This window comes from Trachurus japonicus, chromosome 18 (genome assembly GCF_045865225.1).
Source record: "Trachurus japonicus isolate A0001 chromosome 18, Traja_1.0".
Taxonomy (NCBI): Eukaryota; Metazoa; Chordata; class Actinopteri; order Carangiformes; family Carangidae; genus Trachurus; species Trachurus japonicus.
Genome location: NC_140924.1, coordinates 16,553,464 through 16,573,092, shown reverse-complemented (window position 1 = coordinate 16,573,092; position 19,629 = coordinate 16,553,464). Strand labels below are relative to the sequence as shown.

At 45.7% G+C, this 19,629-nt stretch overlaps 2 protein-coding genes across 2 annotated transcripts; both read right to left on the bottom strand.

Annotated features, from left to right (window-relative positions):
• Positions 1-10,760: 10,760 nt before the first annotated feature.
• Positions 10,761-12,149, bottom strand: LOC146968968 (uncharacterized). Its single transcript, XM_085759332.1, has one exon. The coding sequence runs from the start codon at positions 12,147-12,149 to the stop codon at positions 10,761-10,763; it is 1,389 nt and encodes a 462-aa protein (XP_085615458.1).
• Positions 12,150-18,347: 6,198 nt separating this feature from the next.
• LOC146968967 (complement C1q subcomponent subunit B-like) lies at positions 18,348-19,564 on the bottom strand. The gene is made up of 3 exons (XM_085759028.1): positions 19,319-19,564; positions 19,098-19,235; positions 18,348-18,634 (listed from the first exon to the last, which is right to left on the bottom strand). Exons 1-3 carry the CDS (start codon positions 19,542-19,544, stop codon positions 18,351-18,353), a joined length of 648 nt encoding a protein of 215 aa, XP_085615154.1. The 5' UTR covers positions 19,545-19,564; the 3' UTR covers positions 18,348-18,350.
• Positions 19,565-19,629: the final 65 nt, after the last annotated feature.

The following is a 19,629-nucleotide window of genomic DNA, read 5'->3' as shown; positions in this document are numbered from 1 at the left end:
TCAGCCCAGTCAAAATGGTGAACAAGACTGCATGGCTTCTTTGTCTCCCAGACAAAGGAAAACCATTGAACTCAGCCTCCCAGCGTCCTTCACCTTTTCACACCTAGGTGTGGAACCTCCACTACTGACCCCCCATTGGTCAGGTATGACCCCAGGACCTGTGAGGTCACAGGCCATATAAAAAGGAGAAGTTTGCTTCTCCTCTCTCTCTCTCTTCGCCCTCTTCTCTTCCCCGCTCTTCAGCAGGAGCTGACGCTCCTCTCAGCTCCTCACCTGGAGCTACTGCTACAGCTCTCCAATCTCCATGAGGCAGACGCCTCCACTGGTAGCGCCGCGAGTGCCTACCAACGGATTAAAGAAAAGGAACCAGCTAACACGACGCAAGCTCTGCTAGTTGAGCAACGGAGCCACAACGCCAAGCAGAACAACCAATCAACTCTGCAAGGAGAAGGACTCTCCTCAACGGAACTCAAACTACACAGCCAGGACGGCTGTAGTTCACTGGACAAAGACACAATCACTGGACTTGACAAACTGCAACAGGACCGGCAAAACCCTGCAACCGCAGGAATCCCCACCAGCACCGGATCTTCTCACCTTCATGTGACTTGGTAACGTAACTGGGCCTAGTTAGGATTACCTTGCACCTTGACTAAGCATAGAGTACTTCAACCATGCCAATGTATGTATTGATTGAAATCAGTTAAAATACTTGAGTTTTGTTGTTGTTGCTTTGTTGTTGTCAGCTATAGTCTCATATTCAGTTAACCTATGTTTAACATGCAACTTGAGCGTTGAACAAAGGACACACCTTTGTTCACCTCCCCCACATCACATGTGGTTGGCCTTAGAGGCCATCTTGGAGGCCATTTGGTTGTAACCCCCTTTGTCTCAGGACAAGGCAACCATCCTCCATCTTTTCCATTGTCTGAGGTCACACTTCACACCTCACAGACACATGGTCATCCACACTTAGTCACACTCTCACCAACACACACACACACACACACACACACACACACACACACACACACACACACGTGTACATAGTGTATGTAGCTTGTCTTAGTTTCATGTTTTGTTATTCCATTTTCTAGATGTGTCCAATAAACTTCCTTGAAACTTTACTTGTCTGTTAATGTTGTACAATAGTGAGTATGCCAACCTCTACGCAGTAGAACTTCTAAATCCTTCAACTTTGCAGCTATTGATAATGTTAATTTGTTTATAATTATTAATTTAATCATTAAACAAGGTTCTATATTAATAGTTAGCACACCCTTATGAGACTGACTTTGGTACATTGGCTGTCTGGTGCCCCGAGGTGGATTTAATAAAATTAAATCCCATTAATAATTTTTATAGTAATTATTAATATTTTGGTATTGATATTTTACTAATTTGATAGCCAATAACCCTCTTAATAATAACTTTACTTATAGTTGGTATAACCCAACATAAATGGTGCTTCCGTTGTGAGGCATCTAAATAATCTTAATAAATTACCTATAAGTTGTGTTAGAGCACAACATTAAATGGTTTCCCCGTGCGAGACATAATTACACTTTCTCTTTAGTTGTGCTAGAGCACAACATAAATGGTGCCCCGTGTGAGGCATCATAATAAATCTTAAATACATTTTCTTATAGTTGGGATAACCCCAACATAAATGGTGCCCCGTGTGAGGCTGTGTACTGTTGGCATTTATTCACATTTGTACAATATTAATTTTGAGCAAAAATTTGGACATTACTGAAAGTGAAATCCAAAACTGAACTAACCCAAAGGTTGCCTAAAACAGAGCTAGTCTGCTACACGAGTAGACATCTGACTTTACATGCAGAAAGTGAATTGTGCTGAATTTTGATTTATTCCTGAGTTTTGCTAAAACTCTTTTGAGAATTAAGCCCATTGTGCTGCATCAAGAATTTGCGACTGTTGCTAGTCTTTCCAGTTGAGTCTTCTCTGTAGGAACTTTAAGAATTCCTGTCCCGCATTTGAATACCACGTATTCAATGCTACTTTGTTCTGTCAAAATTGGTTGTTTAGCTAAGTGCTCCCCTTACCCTTGACTTAAAGACGCAGCGTGCCGCCGGCCCTGTGTAACCTAGAGAGCTTGTACCGGTTGTTACTGCCATGCATTTCAACCTGATTAAGAATAGAGCTTGAAGATAGAGCCACAGTGTGCTGCCAGCCCTGTGAAGTTTTGTACCTCGCTGTCACTCCCAGCTTGAGTTACTGTAAGAAACCACTAGAGTAGTGCATAGCCAAAGCTACACTACAAGGTGTCTGCCAAGCAACACCACTGCAAACAATTTGCTTTGCTTTATAGGTTTCTCATATTTGCTTAATCTCACCTCTCAGAGTAACAATGGAGAACCCCTCTGTAGAGCAGTTCATGTCTTCCCTGGCACAGAGCCTAAACCCCGGCTACTCTGAACTCATCAACAAGTTGAATCTCAGTGAGTGTAGGAAAGAATTGGACTTGCTACTTAATGACAGGTGTGATGCTCAGACAGCATCCAAGGGCCCATTGTTAAGATGCATGCTTCTGATCCTCCACAGACAGACCGGTCTTTCAGCTCAGACCCAAGCAGCTCTGGAACAAGAGGTAGAGTCCCTCAGAGTGCAAAATGCTAGTCTACTTCAAGAAGTGAAGACAGCAAACCAGAAAGCTTTACGTTACCTAGAAAATTTGCACTCAGCAGAGTTAGATCTCTGCTCACAGAAGGAGGAGTTGTTTAAACTTAGGTCAGAACGCTCTGACTCTCCACAGTCTTTCAGACAAAGTGATTCAGGTTACTCTGATTCACACTCCTCCCTTGGAGGAAGGTTAACTTCTTCCCCATGCAGATGGGGACATTTCCCACCTGACCTTAAGTCCTTGGGAACTAAGTCAGCTCCCCAACCTCCACTAAGGTGCAGAGGTAACAGCCACCTGGCTTCCCATCTTTCTCACGTAGATAGTGAGGAGACATGTAGCGTATCATCTAGTGTATATACTGCACCTCATTCTCAGCCAGTTAACTATGCTTTCACCCGTGCTCAGCCCTCCAAAGGGGGGACTAGAGCATTTCAGGACTGTTCATCCTCTTCCCCGCAACACCAGGAGAGGGATGACAGGGGTTCAGTCCCTGTCTTCCCACCTGTAAGACCCAGAGCACAGGCGGTAGATGTCCAGGATAGCTTAGTCTCGCCTTCATCTGACAGGACCACCCAGTATCCCCGCCTTGAAGTGCTTGAGTTCCTAGCTAAGGACTTACAATTCTTTGATCCTGACAATGGTAATCATAACATTGATGATTACCTCAGTGAACTAGACCACAGCCTAGTTGACTTACCAAGCGCTACCCACAGGGAGAAAGTCAAACTTGTGTGGAAAACCAGCTCAAAAGCTGTTCACAAGTTCATGCAGTCACTTCCTCCCAGAGTCAGAGACAACTACCATGATCTTTGTCAAGCACTGTTAGATGAGTTCTCTTCTCCTGCTGATGAGGTCTCAGGAATAATTGCAGCTTCTCAAATTAAACACTCCCGTGTTGAGCACCCCAGAAACTTTTACAAATGTTTCAGACATGCATATTTTCAGGGAAAGAATGCACCAGGCAAGGAGGAAAGCCCCCTTTTTAAGTCTATGTTTGTGAAAAATCTTCACCCCTCAATATACATGCAGGTTGCACTCATGACAAGGAAGGGTGAGCTCTCAATGCATGAAGTTCGGAAGATGACATATGTGACCTGGGAAACTCTAGTCTCTTTCAAGACACAGGGGAAAACAACTGAGCCCAGCAGCTCAAACATGCAGGTGTCACACAGACCGGCAAGCTCAAGACGTCTCCCTCGCAACACGCCAAAGGGGGGTGACAGTCGGCCACGTCCAGACACTGAGCGCAACCGCCGTGTCCACCAGCTGCATAGAGATAGGCATTCACACGGTAGAAGCTGTAGGAAGCCTTATGCTCAAATTGTGGCCCAAAACTATGAGCAATCAGATGATAGCCCCATCATCTCTGACCACAGTGTAAAACATGGTCAGCACCTTTCAGATAGTGACAGTTCTTCTGAATGCCTCTCTGTCTCCAGCTACCAGGAGCGTTACAGCCCTGAGCCAGGTGTGAGGAAACACCAAAGACACAAAAGCTCCAGAGCTTCCTCCTCACACCACAGACAGTCAAACAAGTACTAGTGCAGGATTCCTTGATTTTCTTACAGTTAGAGCTCAGCATGGTTTTGTTAGCAACAGCAGCAAATTCTGATTTGATTCAGCCATCACTGTGATTTCTGCAAGTAATCTTGGATCGACTCCTCTGCAGTATCTTATTAATGACATTGTATTTACACCTATCATGACATGTCATTCACCTTTCTCACCATAGCATCACTAACACCCACATTCCATCATTTACACTGATGAATAACTAGAAGATGTTATTTGTTGTGTGTTGTGTTTCATTCTGTATGTAAGTGGATTTTGTTCTGTAGTCTGTCTATGCTTAGTCAAGATAGATAGAAACCAAATGCCCAGTTGGTTTGTGAACTGCCCAGACATTTTGAATGGACTATGGTGCTCACAGGATCACACATCACGTGGGATCCTGAGACCAAAGGGGGGATGTTGGGACTCAGCCCAGTCAAAATGGTGAACAAGACTGCATGGCTTCTTTGTCTCCCAGACAAAGGAAAACCATTGAACTCAGCCTCCCAGCGTCCTTCACCTTTTCACACCTAGGTGTGGAACCTCCACTACTGACCCCCCATTGGTCAGGTATGACCCCAGGACCTGTGAGGTCACAGGCCATATAAAAAGGAGAAGTTTGCTTCTCCTCTCTCTCTCTCTTCGCCCTCTTCTCTTCCCCGCTCTTCAGCAGGAGCTGACGCTCCTCTCAGCTCCTCACCTGGAGCTACTGCTACAGCTCTCCAATCTCCATGAGGCAGACGCCTCCACTGGTAGCGCCGCGAGTGCCTACCAACGGATTAAAGAAAAGGAACCAGCTAACACGACGCAAGCTCTGCTAGTTGAGCAACGGAGCCACAACGCCAAGCAGAACAACCAATCAACTCTGCAAGGAGAAGGACTCTCCTCAACGGAACTCAAACTACACAGCCAGGACGGCTGTAGTTCACTGGACAAAGACACAATCACTGGACTTGACAAACTGCAACAGGACCGGCAAAACCCTGCAACCGCAGGAATCCCCACCAGCACCGGATCTTCTCACCTTCATGTGACTTGGTAACGTAACTGGGCCTAGTTAGGATTACCTTGCACCTTGACTAAGCATAGAGTACTTCAACCATGCCAATGTATGTATTGATTGAAATCAGTTAAAATACTTGAGTTTTGTTGTTGTTGCTTTGTTGTTGTCAGCTATAGTCTCATATTCAGTTAACCTATGTTTAACATGCAACTTGAGCGTTGAACAAAGGACACACCTTTGTTCACCTCCCCCACATCACATGTGGTTGGCCTTAGAGGCCATCTTGGAGGCCATTTGGTTGTAACCCCCTTTGTCTCAGGACAAGGCAACCATCCTCCATCTTTTCCATTGTCTGAGGTCACACTTCACACCTCACAGACACATGGTCATCCACACTTAGTCACACTCTCACCAACACACACACACACACACACACACACACACACACACACACACACACACACACACACGTGTACATAGTGTATGTAGCTTGTCTTAGTTTCATGTTTTGTTATTCCATTTTCTAGATGTGTCCAATAAACTTCCTTGAAACTTTACTTGTCTGTTAATGTTGTACAATAGTGAGTATGCCAACCTCTACGCAGTAGAACTTCTAAATCCTTCAACTTTGCAGCTATTGATAATGTTAATTTGTTTATAATTATTAATTTAATCATTAAACAAGGTTCTATATTAATAGTTAGCACACCCTTATGAGACTGACTTTGGTACATTGGCTGTCTGGTGCCCCGAGGTGGATTTAATAAAATTAAATCCCATTAATAATTTTTATAGTAATTATTAATATTTTGGTATTGATATTTTACTAATTTGATAGCCAATAACCCTCTTAATAATAACTTTACTTATAGTTGGTATAACCCAACATAAATGGTGCTTCCGTTGTGAGGCATCTAAATAATCTTAATAAATTACCTATAAGTTGTGTTAGAGCACAACATTAAATGGTTTCCCCGTGCGAGACATAATTACACTTTCTCTTTAGTTGTGCTAGAGCACAACATAAATGGTGCCCCCTTTGTGAGGCATCATAATAAATCTTAAATACATTTTCTTATAGTTGGGATAACCCCAACAAATTCGTATTCCAGTGAAAATGCCATAAATCTTGACATCACCGGGTTATTTGACCCTTCTGGGTGTTTTTGTTATTTTATGACAACCAGTTAATTTTTGACATTATTTTATTACCCAGTGTCCCATTCGAATTTCCTTCTCTGTCTGCAGACAGCAAACTTGAACTCTGACCTTTGCTACTGAGTGCATTGGTTCCGGGTTTATTCAAATAGAACAGTCGTCTTCTTTGTGCAATGAAGTAATTACGCAAAAGGTTCATCTATAGATCTGTCTGTCTGCACTGCAAATGTTGAATGACTGAGTGACAAATGATACGGTACCTTGGTACCAAGCAGTCGACTAAGTTATTAATGAAGGCACTGTGCTCTCTGCTTGATCAAGATTTTAACCATTTCCTTTTTCAAGTCATTATGGGTTTTTTTTTAACCCATTTGTTTGTGTAAACTACTGTGAGAGTATATTATGTCTCCATTGATAGCTGGGTGAGTAGATGATTTCACCTGGATCCTTTTATACAGTACAGTGTTTGCACAGTTATGATGGTATTGTAAAAAAAAAGATCTGTTAATACAAAGTAATTTTTAAACAAGCCTTCTGCAGAAAACAGCCATACACACATGGAGGTACTGACATCCATATACAGTACCGTACTGTATATTTCATACAGCAGTGACAACACCAAACAGCACTGGTTTTAGGATGTTTTTCTCTTTCTTTTTTTAATGTGAGAACAGAAACAAATCAAATTGATTGACAGAAAATACCCTATAGCTTGTTATGTCAAAGTTTAAAATGATAAACGACATGAACTGGTGGGGGGAACTATTCTCATGTATTTTCATTTTTGTGGTGTTGGTAAAAAATAATTAAATAAATAAAGTGATGTTTAATTGCAGTTGTTATAACTGGCCATCATACATCATTCTCAACTCAATGCTACATGCATGCACTTGTTTCACTGGCTTGTTGAGTTGTACATAACATGCAAGTTTGTGCACAAGTCTTCAAGGGCCTGTTTACTCAAAGTCACACATGAGCTGCCCACAAAGCTGCACTCCCCTCAAAATAGCTTCAGTGGTACAACAGATAAGCTGACAGATAGAGAGAGGCTCCAGGCTGTTGGTGCCAGGCTGTGTCATGGGCGAGGTCAATTGTTGGTGTGTTGACCTGTTGTTCAGTCTGCACTGTGTCCAAACCACAGGGGCTGATCTGCATCTTCATTATTGACTCATCACTTTGCAGCTCATGTGGTCAAACTGTCAATTTTCTCATCTTTAGTTCCCCTAAATTGCACCACCTCATTTAGCACAAGTGGCAGATTTGAATCAACTCGTCCCTGCTCATTACCCTATAAAATAGTTAGCATACACATATATGGTGAAATTTCAGTTTGCAGTGTTATGATTGGCTGTTAACCTCTTAGCTTTGGGTCAATATGATTGGTTCCTATTTACTGTAAACAAGACAGGGTTTAAGAAGAAGGACTGTGTTTAGACATCGAGCAGTGACCGGAGCATCTGCTACTGATACTGATCCTCCTCAAATGAACAACAAAGGAAGGTAAGGAAACATGATGGCTAATTTGATTCATTCAAAATAACAGATGTTTAGTGGAGATGTATTAGAAAACATTAGACTGATAATAGTTCATTTTGTGGTTGGTGTTCATTCTAAACCTCATGTGACAAACATATCTCAGACTTAATAATAATAATTTCTGAACATTTTCAGTTGAAATTCTCTTTCGCTCTTTCTCTCAGTCCAAACAGAATGAACATCATTCTCCTGACTGCTACCTTCACCGTAGCCCTTGTTTGTGCGGTGCAAAATGACAACAACAGAGACCAGTCAGACTCGATACCCCTTGCCTCAGGTCCATGTCAGTCATCGAGCAATGCCAACAGCTTTAATACCTTTCGCATCAGACACATCCTCCTTGAAAAATTTGACAGATCTTCACGTAACCAATGGGGAAGGTAACTGTTTTTTTGTGTTTTGTTTGTTTTTTTCAGTTGACATTAACATCAATATTTTGTGAAATAATTATGAGTGATTGCAAAATATTTGGTATTCAAGTTAGGGTTAATTGAAACAATAGTTATTTTAAGGCCACATTGTAATTCTTCATTTACTCATTTACCTCATCAGCAGCAGATGTATTTTCTAAGTCATTAGTATGTAAAAGTATCAACAACATAATACACAATTCATTCACATTAAAAAAAACAACCAAATTATTGATTAGAGGTAGACTTGATTTAAACACATCAATATTACACAGTGTTGTACCTCTCTGACCCGAAAGAACATGATCTCACTCCCTTATACATAAGTGAATTTAATGAAATTGTCAAGTAAATCTCATTCTCATTCTGATTTCATTGTACTGTACAGGTATTTAGAAGAAAATCGCCTCTGTGGGAGGACTGATGTGCAGTCCTTCATTGACGCACCTGTGACAACAGTCCAGGACATCTGCAGCAGTAGAGGCGAATACCTGAATTATTCTGACCAAAACGACAATGACAATTACTGCGTTAGCCAATCACCCATGATGATTTACCACGTCAGTTCTTGCATGTCCACAAATGGTAGATGTATAATTGAAGGGTTGCCATCTTCTACTAAAGAGAGAGTGGTTGTGGCATGTAATATGGTTGGCAATCACTGCCGACCTGTCCACTTTAAGAGATACAATAGTAATCAGTGTCCCAGCGGTGAACCCTGTGTGTGACATGTTGATGATGAACAGGTTTTAATATTTGTTTTTAAACAGCACATTTTTTTCTTTAATATACTGAAGCCTGCCCTAACAACATTTTATGACATGAACATGATTTTAAGAAAAGTGTGTGTTGTGTGTGACAGAATTGTTTTTATCATTAAAAAAAATATGTGATTTCACTAGCTAAGGACCACGCTGACACACGAGGGTTAAATTTCAAAGTTTTATTAACAAAATGATAAATGTAAACATAGGTTGCACTTGAGACGTCGTCGCCCAAGCGGTGGAGACTCTGTGTGGGGGTACCGTCTCCGGCGGTTCGTGCGCCTGGGCCGAGGTTAACCCCCCTGGACCTGGAATGAGAGAGGGATACTGAGTAGACATGGGATGAGAGAGAGATGCTGAGTTGACCTGAAACGAGAGAAGAGGGTTAGAGAAAGGGAGGGAGGGAGGGGTGATGGTTCACTGGCAAACAGAGTGAGAGAGAGGAGGCACGGCTTAAGTAGGCTGGCAGGTGATGTGGGAGTGGTCAGACGTGGTCCTGCTCCTGAACTTAAGTTGACTCCGTTAACTTTCATTTCACTAGCTAAGGACCACGCTGACACACGAGGGTTAAATTTCAAAGTTTTATTAACAAAATGATAAATGTAAACATAGGTTGCACTTGAGACGTCGTCGCCCAAGCGGTGGAGACTCTGTGTGGGGGTACCGTCTCCGGCGGTTCGTGCGCCTGGGCCGAGGTTAACCCCCAAAGAGTCACGAAGAAGTGAGACACAATCGCGAGTGCGCTTGATGCAAATCGCTCAGGTTGCTGCGGATGTAGGTGTGGTAGGCTTGGGAAGACCATCGTCCTAGGATCTGTATGGTGTGGTCGGAGAGTCCTCGGCTGGAAGCCGTGGATGCCGCGCCGATACGAAATGAGTGAGGAGAGTAGTGCTCCGAGGTTATGCCGGAAGTGCGTAGGACTTGTTGGAGGTGTTTTTGGAACCAGAACCGAGTGGCCATCTTCCCGTTTTCGGTGAGGAAGAGGGGATCGTGAGGGGATGCCTGTGACGCGAACCTGGAGCTAATATATTTGGTCAGTGGTTCGTATGGGCTGAGATAAGAATTGAGGCGGAAGATGTAGATGGGATAGGAAACTTGGAGTTGATCGGTTTTACTTCTACGGAGAGTGTAGATTAGGGAGTCGGAGGTGTGGATGACGAGGTCTGCTAGCCGGGGATGTTGGGAAGGACGGAAAACGGACGTGGTAGGGGCGAATTCGGAGCACCGGAGGAAGCCGAAGAAGGCGAGCAGGAACGTGGATTCCAGTGTGGAATCGATGGCGGGAGATAAGTACCCGGAACGGAGGGTGTGGATGCAACGGGTGAGTAAATCGGAGGTGAGAGGCAGGCGCCTCGTGGGACCGACTGGATCTTGCTTCTTTAAACCTTTGAGCAACATGGTTACGTGGGGATGCGTGATTGCGGGGCAGTGGAGACCGGATATGAGTTTGATCAGGAAATTAATTCCTGATAGATAAGTGTGAATGGTGGCGGTCTGGATGTTCCGACTGCTGTGTACGTGCGTGATGAAGTTGCATATGGATACGACGTCCAGGGATGGGAAAGGTAGTTGCAGTGAGGTGTGATAGGCTTTGAAGCAATTCCAGCCGGTCATGTAGGTGGACAGAGTACTCGGTGAGACGCTGTTGATGATTGCTTCGCGGGAGGCTTGTGAGAGAAGCATTAGCTGTGGACTCAGCTGAAGATTGTTGCTGAAAACGGTGGGACTGGCGTTGGGTGAAGATCTGAACCGGGGGCCGCAAGCCTGAATCTCTGAAAGCGGAAACGAGACAAAGCGTCAGCTATATCATTGCTGTAACCGGGGATATGAGCTGCCCTGAGAATGAACTGATGCTGAGCTGAGATCAAAGTGAGTCTGCGCAGGAACGGCATGATTGTTAGAGACTGAGATCGGCCTTTGTTAATGATCTCGACCACTGCTGTGTTGTCGGTGTATATGAGAATAGATCTTCTAGCCCATTCGTGCCCCCAAAGAATGGCCGCGATGACGACGGGATAGAGCTCGTGGAGGGCAGACGAGGGTGACCGCGAGCCGGAGTCAAGAGCGGAGAACTCGGGAGGCCAGGGTGAGGCAAACCACCTCCCCCCGTAGTAGCCGCCGAAACCCACGGAGGGTGCGGCGTCCGTGAAGAGCTGGATGTCTTCCGGGTACGTCAGGAAGTCGTCGTAGAAAAAAGAGATGCCGTTCCAGGATGACAAGAAATGCCGCCACACTTGCATTTCCATCTTGCAGGCGTCGTCCAAGACGACCCTGTCGTGCAAGGAGGGGACGGCCGCGGCCTTCGAGAGGAGATGAGAGAGAAAAGACTTCGCCTGGGGGATGATACGGATGGCGTAGTTGAGATGACCCAGAAGAGCCAACAGCTGGCGTTTGGTGCACCTGACTGCGAGGAGATAGTTAGAGAGGAGTAAGGTGATGCGCTGCACCTTCTCCTGGGGCAGAGACGCCTGGAAGGAGACGGAGTCCAGGGTAATGCCGAGGAACTCGATGGAGGTGGCGGGCCCCGATGTCTTCTCCTCGGAAAGAGGCACGCCGAGCTCTGAGAAGGCGCGGACGAGGGTGGAGAGCCCAAACATGGGCGGAGAAGCCGGAGGACTGACGACGAGAAAGTCATCAAGAAGATGGAGAATGTACGGGAGTTTGAAGTTGTTGGTCAAGATCCAGCAGAGCGCTTCTGAAAGAGAGTCGAAGATCCGAGGGCTGCTTCTGCAGCCGAAAGTGAGGCGAACGGAGAAATAGTAAGCGCCCCTCCAGCGCACGCCGAAGAAGCGCCAGAAGTCAGGATGGATAGGAAGGACCTTAAACGCACTCGTGATATCGGCCTTGGCGAGCCAGGCGCCGCGGCCCGCCAGGCGGATGAGAGACATGGCGTGGCCGATGGTGGCGTACTGCATGGAGAAGTCGGGCTGGGGGATGACGCTGTTGATGCTGGGCACCTGCGAACCGTGCGGAGAGGAGAGGTCGATGATAAGTCGCTTCTTCCCTGAATACTTTCGAGTAGCCACGCCCAAGGGGCTGACCCGGAACACGGGAAAGGGCGGAACGATGAAAGGACCGATCATGAAGCCCTCGCTAACTTCCTTAGCCAGCAAGGAATCCACAGTGGCAGGCTCCGCGAGAGCAGACCGAAGGTTGAGACTGATATGGGAAGCGTCGGGGAGAACGTCGATGCCGGGGTGAAAGCCGTGAGTGAAACCGTCGAGGAGGAAAGTTACGAAGTCCCTGTCAGGGTGAGATTGCAAAGCCTCGGCGAGAGCCTGTACCTTAACGGGCGTGCCGAGGTGCCGTGCTAGTCAGTCGGCGGACGTGGTCGGGTTGTGCGGGCAGGAGGACCTGGCGTGGGCGCCGCCGCAGAAGGAGCAGACGTGGAGAAGGCGGCAGCTGGAGAGAGAGCAACCTAGGTGGTTAAAATTGTTGCAGACCATCCGTCCCGCCTGGTAAAGGATCGGTCTCCCCCTTTTGTCGACCCCTTTGGGCACGGGAACGAGGACGCCGGGGCGCTGGATCAGAGGTCTGGGCATGATTGGAGGCGGAGGCGCGGCGGGAGACAGACGGTCGGGGCCCGCGAGGCTCCGTGACAAAGATGCGCGGGGACGGGGTGGGGCACCGCTCATGGTGCACAAAGAAGCCGGGTGCGAGGGGGCCCCGCACAGTTCACAGGAAAGGGAGGTGCGGGCAGCGAAGATGCGGCAGTACAGTTCGGAGTCGAGAGAACCCCAGTAAGTGCCCTGATTAAACTGTTGGATGCGGCCGGCGGCTTGGTTAGCGAACTGCACGTGGTACGCGTAGAACCCCGTGCCCCCGAACCGGAGGGCGATGTCGAGGATGATGGAGAGGTAATCGTCAAGCTCGGCCCTGCGGGACGGGAACGCCGAACATAGCACGTCACGGTAGAGCGAAAAAGCAAAAGCAAACTCGACCGGCGTCAGATCCCGGGACCGAGAAGGGTGAGCGTGACGGAGCGGCGCGGGACCGGCGCCGGTCTGCACCTCCCTAGGGAGGCTAGCATCGACGGTGGAAGGGTGGAGCAACATGGCCAAATCTATGTAGTTACCGGACAAGATCTGGTTGCGCAACGCAGCAGAGACCGGGGAGGGGCGGGCGACGGAGGAGGCCGGCTGGACGGCCGGCGCCGCTGAAGCTAGGGAGTAGGTACCGGTGGATGGCGGGAACGCTGTAGAGAGAGGGGGGGGGTGCGGAGGGAGGGGGAGGAAGGATGGATGAAGGGACGCTGCCGGAGCCGGAGCCGCCTGGGGGTGGCTAACGGCTGAGGGCAGGTGCACACTCGGGTGAGGGGGAGGGGGAGGGACGGATGGTTGGAGAGACAAGGCCGGAGGACCGGGTGGAGCAACAGCAGAGGATAAAAACACATTTGGGTGATGGGTAAGGGGAGGGGGGGGGGAGGGGTAGGGAAGGGTTGCAGGAGAGACCAGCGGGAAAGATAGGAGGAGGAGGACAGCCCACCTGATTATCCAGCGGGGCGCCCTGGACGGCCGGGGAACGGGCAGCGGCGGACGAAGGAAGCACGGGTGCAGAGCCGCTGAGAGCGGCTGAAGGAAGGGAAGAGGAAAGGATGTCAGGGTGAAGGGATGCAAGTGCAAGGGGGTTTTGTGCAGCCTGCGAACACAGGGATGAGAGGAGAGCCGTAATGGCCTGGGAGAGGACAGACACGGGGGGAGCAGGCACGGGGGGTGATACTACCTGACCGCTGGGCGGTTGCAGCTCCGTGGCGTCGGGCCCGACGTCTGCGGCGGCGGCCGGCTCCGGCGCGGCAGCAGAAAGCGCGGGACCAGCCGGCGATGCCCCGGAGCGGGGGAAGGAGCTGCAGAGGTGAGACAGCCTGGACTTGTTGTCGCTGCGGTGGAAAGGGACGCCCTTCGTCTTCAGGAAGCGGCGCAGCCGAGCCATGGTCCATTCACGGACGGGAGTTGCCGGCCGAGGACGCCGAAGCCGGCGTGGCGGAGGAGACGCGCTGCGTCGAGGGAGAAGCCCGGGAACGGGGCGCCGGGAGCGGCCTGAGTGAGGGGAAAGAGGGCGGCCACGCCGCTGCCGAGCGCGGTCCGCGGGCCCCGGTGCCGGTGAAGACGAGGCAGGAGACCCGACGGGAGTCGGGGGAACCACGGTGGGGGAGGCCACGTGGCGGGGGACGCTGACGACTGAACGCGGGCGCGACCGCTGGGACGGACAGTCCCGGTCCGAGTCGGAGCGGCGTCCCGCGGAAGGGGAAATGCTGGCCTGGAACGGGCCGTCGTAGAGGTCGCTGTCGGAGCCGTGGAGATGGAGTTCGTCGGCGTCCATGGCGGGCGACTAGACGAGGTAACGAGACTTTACGTAGCTACTTAACTATACTCTGCGGAACGCGAGGGAAGCCGAGCGTGGAGCACTGACCACTCGTGATGGTTCACTGGCAAACAGAGTGAGAGAGAGGAGGCACGGCTTAAGTAGGCTGGCAGGTGATGTGGGAGTGGTCAGACGTGGTCCTGCTCCTGAACTTAAGTTGACTCCGTTAACTTTCATTTAATTGAATTGAATTTCTTATGAAGCATATTTTCTTTACTGTTACAGCAGTTTACATTTTATGATAAAGCTAATTTACAAACAAAAGAGAAAATGTTTTTGTATGTAAACTTAAAAAGGTAATCTATAAATTCACTTGAGCACATTAAATGAGTTTTCCTACACACTTTAGTTACGTAATTCATTTTGCAGCTATTGCTTTTTGTAATCCTTCTTTTTTTTTGCTTTATATAGCCTACTGTTAGTCAAATGCCTTCAGTCAAAATGAATCATCACATATGTGTGTTACCATATTATTTCTTGCATTTTGAATAAAACATTGTTGTACATCTATGATATTTTCATGTCTATACAGATCCAATTAATGATAGAAAACCAATAGAATTATATTAAAAGCAAACTGAAAAATAGTTATTTAACTTCACAAACACAGATCTATGTCACTAAACACACTGTATTTTTAACTTTGGTTTGCATCTTGAGTTTTTAAGATGTTTGAAATAAAGTCAATCTGAAGTTTGTCTGCTCTTGTAAGAAGCTGCATGTTACTGTCATGTTAAAGAGGTGTACTGTACCATGTCTCACATCTGACTGATCAAAAAACCATTGAAGGTTGTGTGGAGGTCAGATCTCCACACCTGCAAGTGTACAGCCAGCTTGATGTACACCCCATCTGAGCTGTGATCATGTGCCATGACTATGATCTGGTTGTTCTTGAACAGCGTCAACTTTCCAACAGGGAGAGACTGACAAGATACATTAGGGCAGTGGAGTTACAAAAAAAATCAAAACCCTGCAGGTTCAGGGACAACAACACAAAATGCAGTATTAAACTGATGCCAAACATGGTACTGTAGCTACAGTACATGCACCTCCCATAGGCACATCCCAGATTCACTTCCCCAGCAACCATGAGCAAGAGAGGTGGTAGCTATCCTGGAGTTCTCATATAAAATATGTTGTGTTCTTAACTTGTGCTGCTGGTACTTTTTTACCACTAGGTGGCATTACTGTGGCACAATGCTAAGACCATGATACAGGGAAGGATTAAACTTAGTAAGATCCAAGGTGGCTGCTATGCACTACACAGCACAAAGTTATTAGAGAAGCCATGTTATCTTTATGCACTAGTTGACTATTCCTATCCAGACTTTTATACCTTTTAGTTTCAGCAACTGGCTGTGGGGTTTTCAGCAATGATGACAGCAGTCTATCCAAATGAGAAAGAGTTTGAGAGAGAACGGCAGAAAGAGCTGGAGGCTCAAAGACAACTAAAGGTACTACCCCCTTCTAATGATAATGTAAGTTACAGTATATGGTTTTGAAACTGGCAGCATGGCTCTAAAGGTAATAGTAGTATCAGTTTATTGTTTCATTGATAAAATGGTTGGTCATGCACTTTGGTTCAGACAGAAATAGGCTATATCTGGTCCCTAGAGGATCATTCCTGAAGAATCATTGTGTACTTCTGACCTGTTCTGCCATCAAAGAGTTGATATCTATCTCTGCAAAAATCTTTGGCCTCTTTTTTTTCTTTGCATTCGGCCTCAGAACAGGGTGAAATCACACACAAGCTCCCCACAAAAATGCACTTCCTCAAAAATTGCTTCTCTTCGACAGTAAATGCTGATTAATTTATGCTATAAGAAGAAATGAACAGATAAACTGACAGATAGAGGGAGGCCCCAGGCACAGGGACAGAAACCCAGGACCTTCTTCCTGTGAGGCGACGGTGCTAACTACAATAAAGTGATTTCACATGCTGTCATGATCACGTCGTGGTTAAATGTGCTAGAATGTGGATGACACTTGTTAATGATGTATGACTGAGGGGCTGCTGTAGGTGTAGCCGATTGTTGGTGCCTCTGGTGTTCAGTCTGCACTGTGTCAACTCAGGATAAACTCCAGCTGCTGATCTGCATCTTTGTTATTGACTAATCACTTTACAGGTCATGTGCTGTGTAGTGTATGTGGCCAAATCATCACAGTCATGAAACTTTGGAAAATGGCAAATCAAATTTTCTCACCTATAGTTCACTTCCTCATTTTGCAGAAGTGGCAAATTTGCGTCATCACGTCCCTGCTCATGACCCTATAAGATAGATATCATAGACATATATGGTGAAATTTACGTTTGCTGTGTTATGATTGGCTGTTAGTCTCTTTTATACACCATATAAGCATTAGGGAGACCGGGGTTGGTTGACTACAGGGGTTGGTTGGCACACCCCTGTTTTCTGGCCTCCTGTTGGTCACAGACTCACAAATGTGGCATCAAAATAATCATCTTTTTGAGCTGCACTTATCTAGTTTGTTAAAACATCTGAAAATTACTCACTTTTTTTCTGAGGGCAAAATATCAGTTTTTTAGTACCAAAAGTAAAAAATTGCCTCCCGCACTTTAAGTGTTATAAAATTGCTTTGGATAAAGATATTGGAAATGTGTTACTTCCAGTTTGTAGAGATACGAGTCAGCTTCAATTTGATATGAAACTTGAAAGTCTTTGATGAGTGATGTTACCTGGGCAACATCATATATTCACAAAAGTGGGTTTGTTTTGGTCGGGGTTGGTTGGCACACTCATGTCGGGGTTGGTTGGCACACACAAACCAACTCCAACATGCAGTATACATATATTAAATGTGATTAAACATAATTTTATACAATTAAGTGCACTGAGTGCAAGAAATGGGCATATGACTTATGCAGTGAAAGGGGCCACAAAGCCTAACATATGCCAATACTGTAATTCCAGTGATTCTATATAGGCCTTAATGTAAATAATCTGCATCCACCCCACACAGCAAATCTAAAACACAGTGAGATGGAAAGAAATAAAAATACAAAGAGGTGATATGCTATATTTAAGAATAAATTCTATGTTCATTGAATATTTTCTCTTAAAAAAATAAAAAAAGCTCAAATCATTTACTGTTTGATGTTCTGTGTACGTGTCACCTTGTTCGTCGCCTTAAATGCCCTGTTTTACTGTTATACATGCAAATATATGCATGCATATACATGCTATCTTCTTAAATTTGAATATATTATAATTAAATTTCCAATTTATTATTATATTGGTTGCTTCATCCATTCATTTTTACATTGTGCCAACCAACCCCACGAAGTGTGCCAACCAACCCCGTGTCGGGGCTGGTTGGCACAAGTGCGCAGTATGATTTTATTCATAAATAAATTGATTTTAGAATATAACTGTGGACATTGAAATGTGTTTAGTTAAAGCTGACACCTTAACCTTTCATTTAATGCTGGTTTGAATATTCTCACATAAATGATGCCAGAGTGCTATGGCAAAGAGTGAAAAGTGTGCCAACCAACCCCGGTCTCCCTACCATTTGTATAGTCTTATCTGTCATAAACAAGAGATTATGGGTTATGGGGTGCGTTTGTGTTGCAGTTCTCCCTGTATCAAGTTACAAATTATTTCAAAGCTGTTTAATTAAGATAATAATGTAGCGTTGTAAATCCTCATTTTTTTCCTTTGATTTTACAGCAGGGTATTTTAACTTTAATGCTTTATTTTTGTTTTTCTACTTTTGGTGCTTCCTCGTTGTAAATTTATTTATGACAACATTCTCTCAGGTAGGCTACTGGTATTCATGTTTGGTTTTTATTGTATCATTCTGCCTGTCATTCTGCTCAATGTTATTACAGTAATGCACAACAGAGAAAATCAGAGACACATTAAAAAGCATAAGGTAAACACCAGTTTAAGAGCCCTCTCTCAGATTTTGCTGAGCAGAAAACCACTGAACGTGGTAAGGACACGGTTTCCCCAAACACTTGTATGTGCCTCCAGCCGCACACATATCCGGTCCCCTTGTTGCAGCGGGATGAAAACTGCATTGCCACCGTTGTCGGCCGTGTCAAATGTTGTAGGGTGGTCGTGGGTCATCACAATAAGCTCTTCCTCATTCTTTGTGAGCAACAGAGAAGTTGGGAGGCTTCCTCCGCCATGATGATAGAAGGTGAAGTAGTAAATCCCTGCAACAGGTGCAGTGAAGATACCTGCAGAAACAAAACTGTATTAAAATGGGAACATTTGGTGGAAATCCCTAAATCTGCCTTGAAGGATATTTTTTCCATTGTAAACTCAACATGTTAAAAGTTGAGGCAAAAGGTGACAAATGTAAGTAATTAGTTATTTTTTCAATTTTAATTCCACACAGGTTGTAAAACATTGCTGGTTTAGTATTTTCCTATAAATACAATAGAAAGTTATTTAAATGTAACTCCAACTTGTCGATTATAATGTTCACCATGTTGGTTGGCATGTTAGCATACTGTTTGCTAATTGACACTAAACACAAAGTACAGTTGGGAATATCATTAGTTTGTGTGGCCATTATAATCCTCTGGGGACTATGACAAAAAAAAAGTTAAAAAAAAAGATATGGTATGCCATCCATCGTAAGGGAAAACAAGATTTTAAAAAAGAGTGTTGTATAGAAAAAAGGAGAAATGTACGTACCTGTGTTTTGATTGTAGCCATCGCCAATATTTGTCAGCACCCGGGTGTAGATTATAGTCGTGTCCGTGTTAAAGGGTCCTATGGCTTTCCCCTCCCTGTCCCCACCTGACACTGCACTGAATACCACCGTGTTCACTTCTAAATAAAGAAAAACATTGTAATCACTTGACTTTGTAAATGTCTTTCCACACCATTAATTCGGTCACGCTTGTTTCTTTTACCCTTTGTCTCCAGTTGATGAATCTTCTCCTCACTTTCCTTCAGCTTGGTTTCCATGGCTGTCAGTCTTGCATTCATTTCACCAACCTCTTTCATAAAAGTTTGTGTGTCAGGAGAGGAGGGAGACTGTGTTTCAGGGCTTCCTTCAATATCAGTAACAATAACAGGATCCTGGGCCAAAGTCAGGCCACAGATCAGTGACACACACATCAGCGTTTTAAAATTCATCTTCGCTGGTGCTCAGTGTCTGATCCCTCTGTCTGCTTTTGTGCTTTTTAGAGATGACCTGTTAATTTTTAACATCTAGTTTGGG

Coding starts and splice junctions, on each gene's coding strand:
- LOC146968968 (XM_085759332.1), bottom strand. CDS start 12,149: ATGATCGGTCCTTTCATCGTTCCGCCCTTTCCCGTGTTCCGGGTCAGC.
- LOC146968967 (XM_085759028.1), bottom strand. CDS start 19,544: ATGAATTTTAAAACGCTGATGTGTGTGTCACTGATCTGTGGCCTGACT. Junction 19,236..19,318: donor TCATCAACTGGAGACAAAGG/GTAAAAGAAACA, acceptor TTCTTTATTTAG/AAGTGAACACGGTGGTATTC. Junction 18,635..19,097: donor TGGCTACAATCAAAACACAG/GTACGTACATTT, acceptor TTGTTTCTGCAG/GTATCTTCACTGCACCTGTT.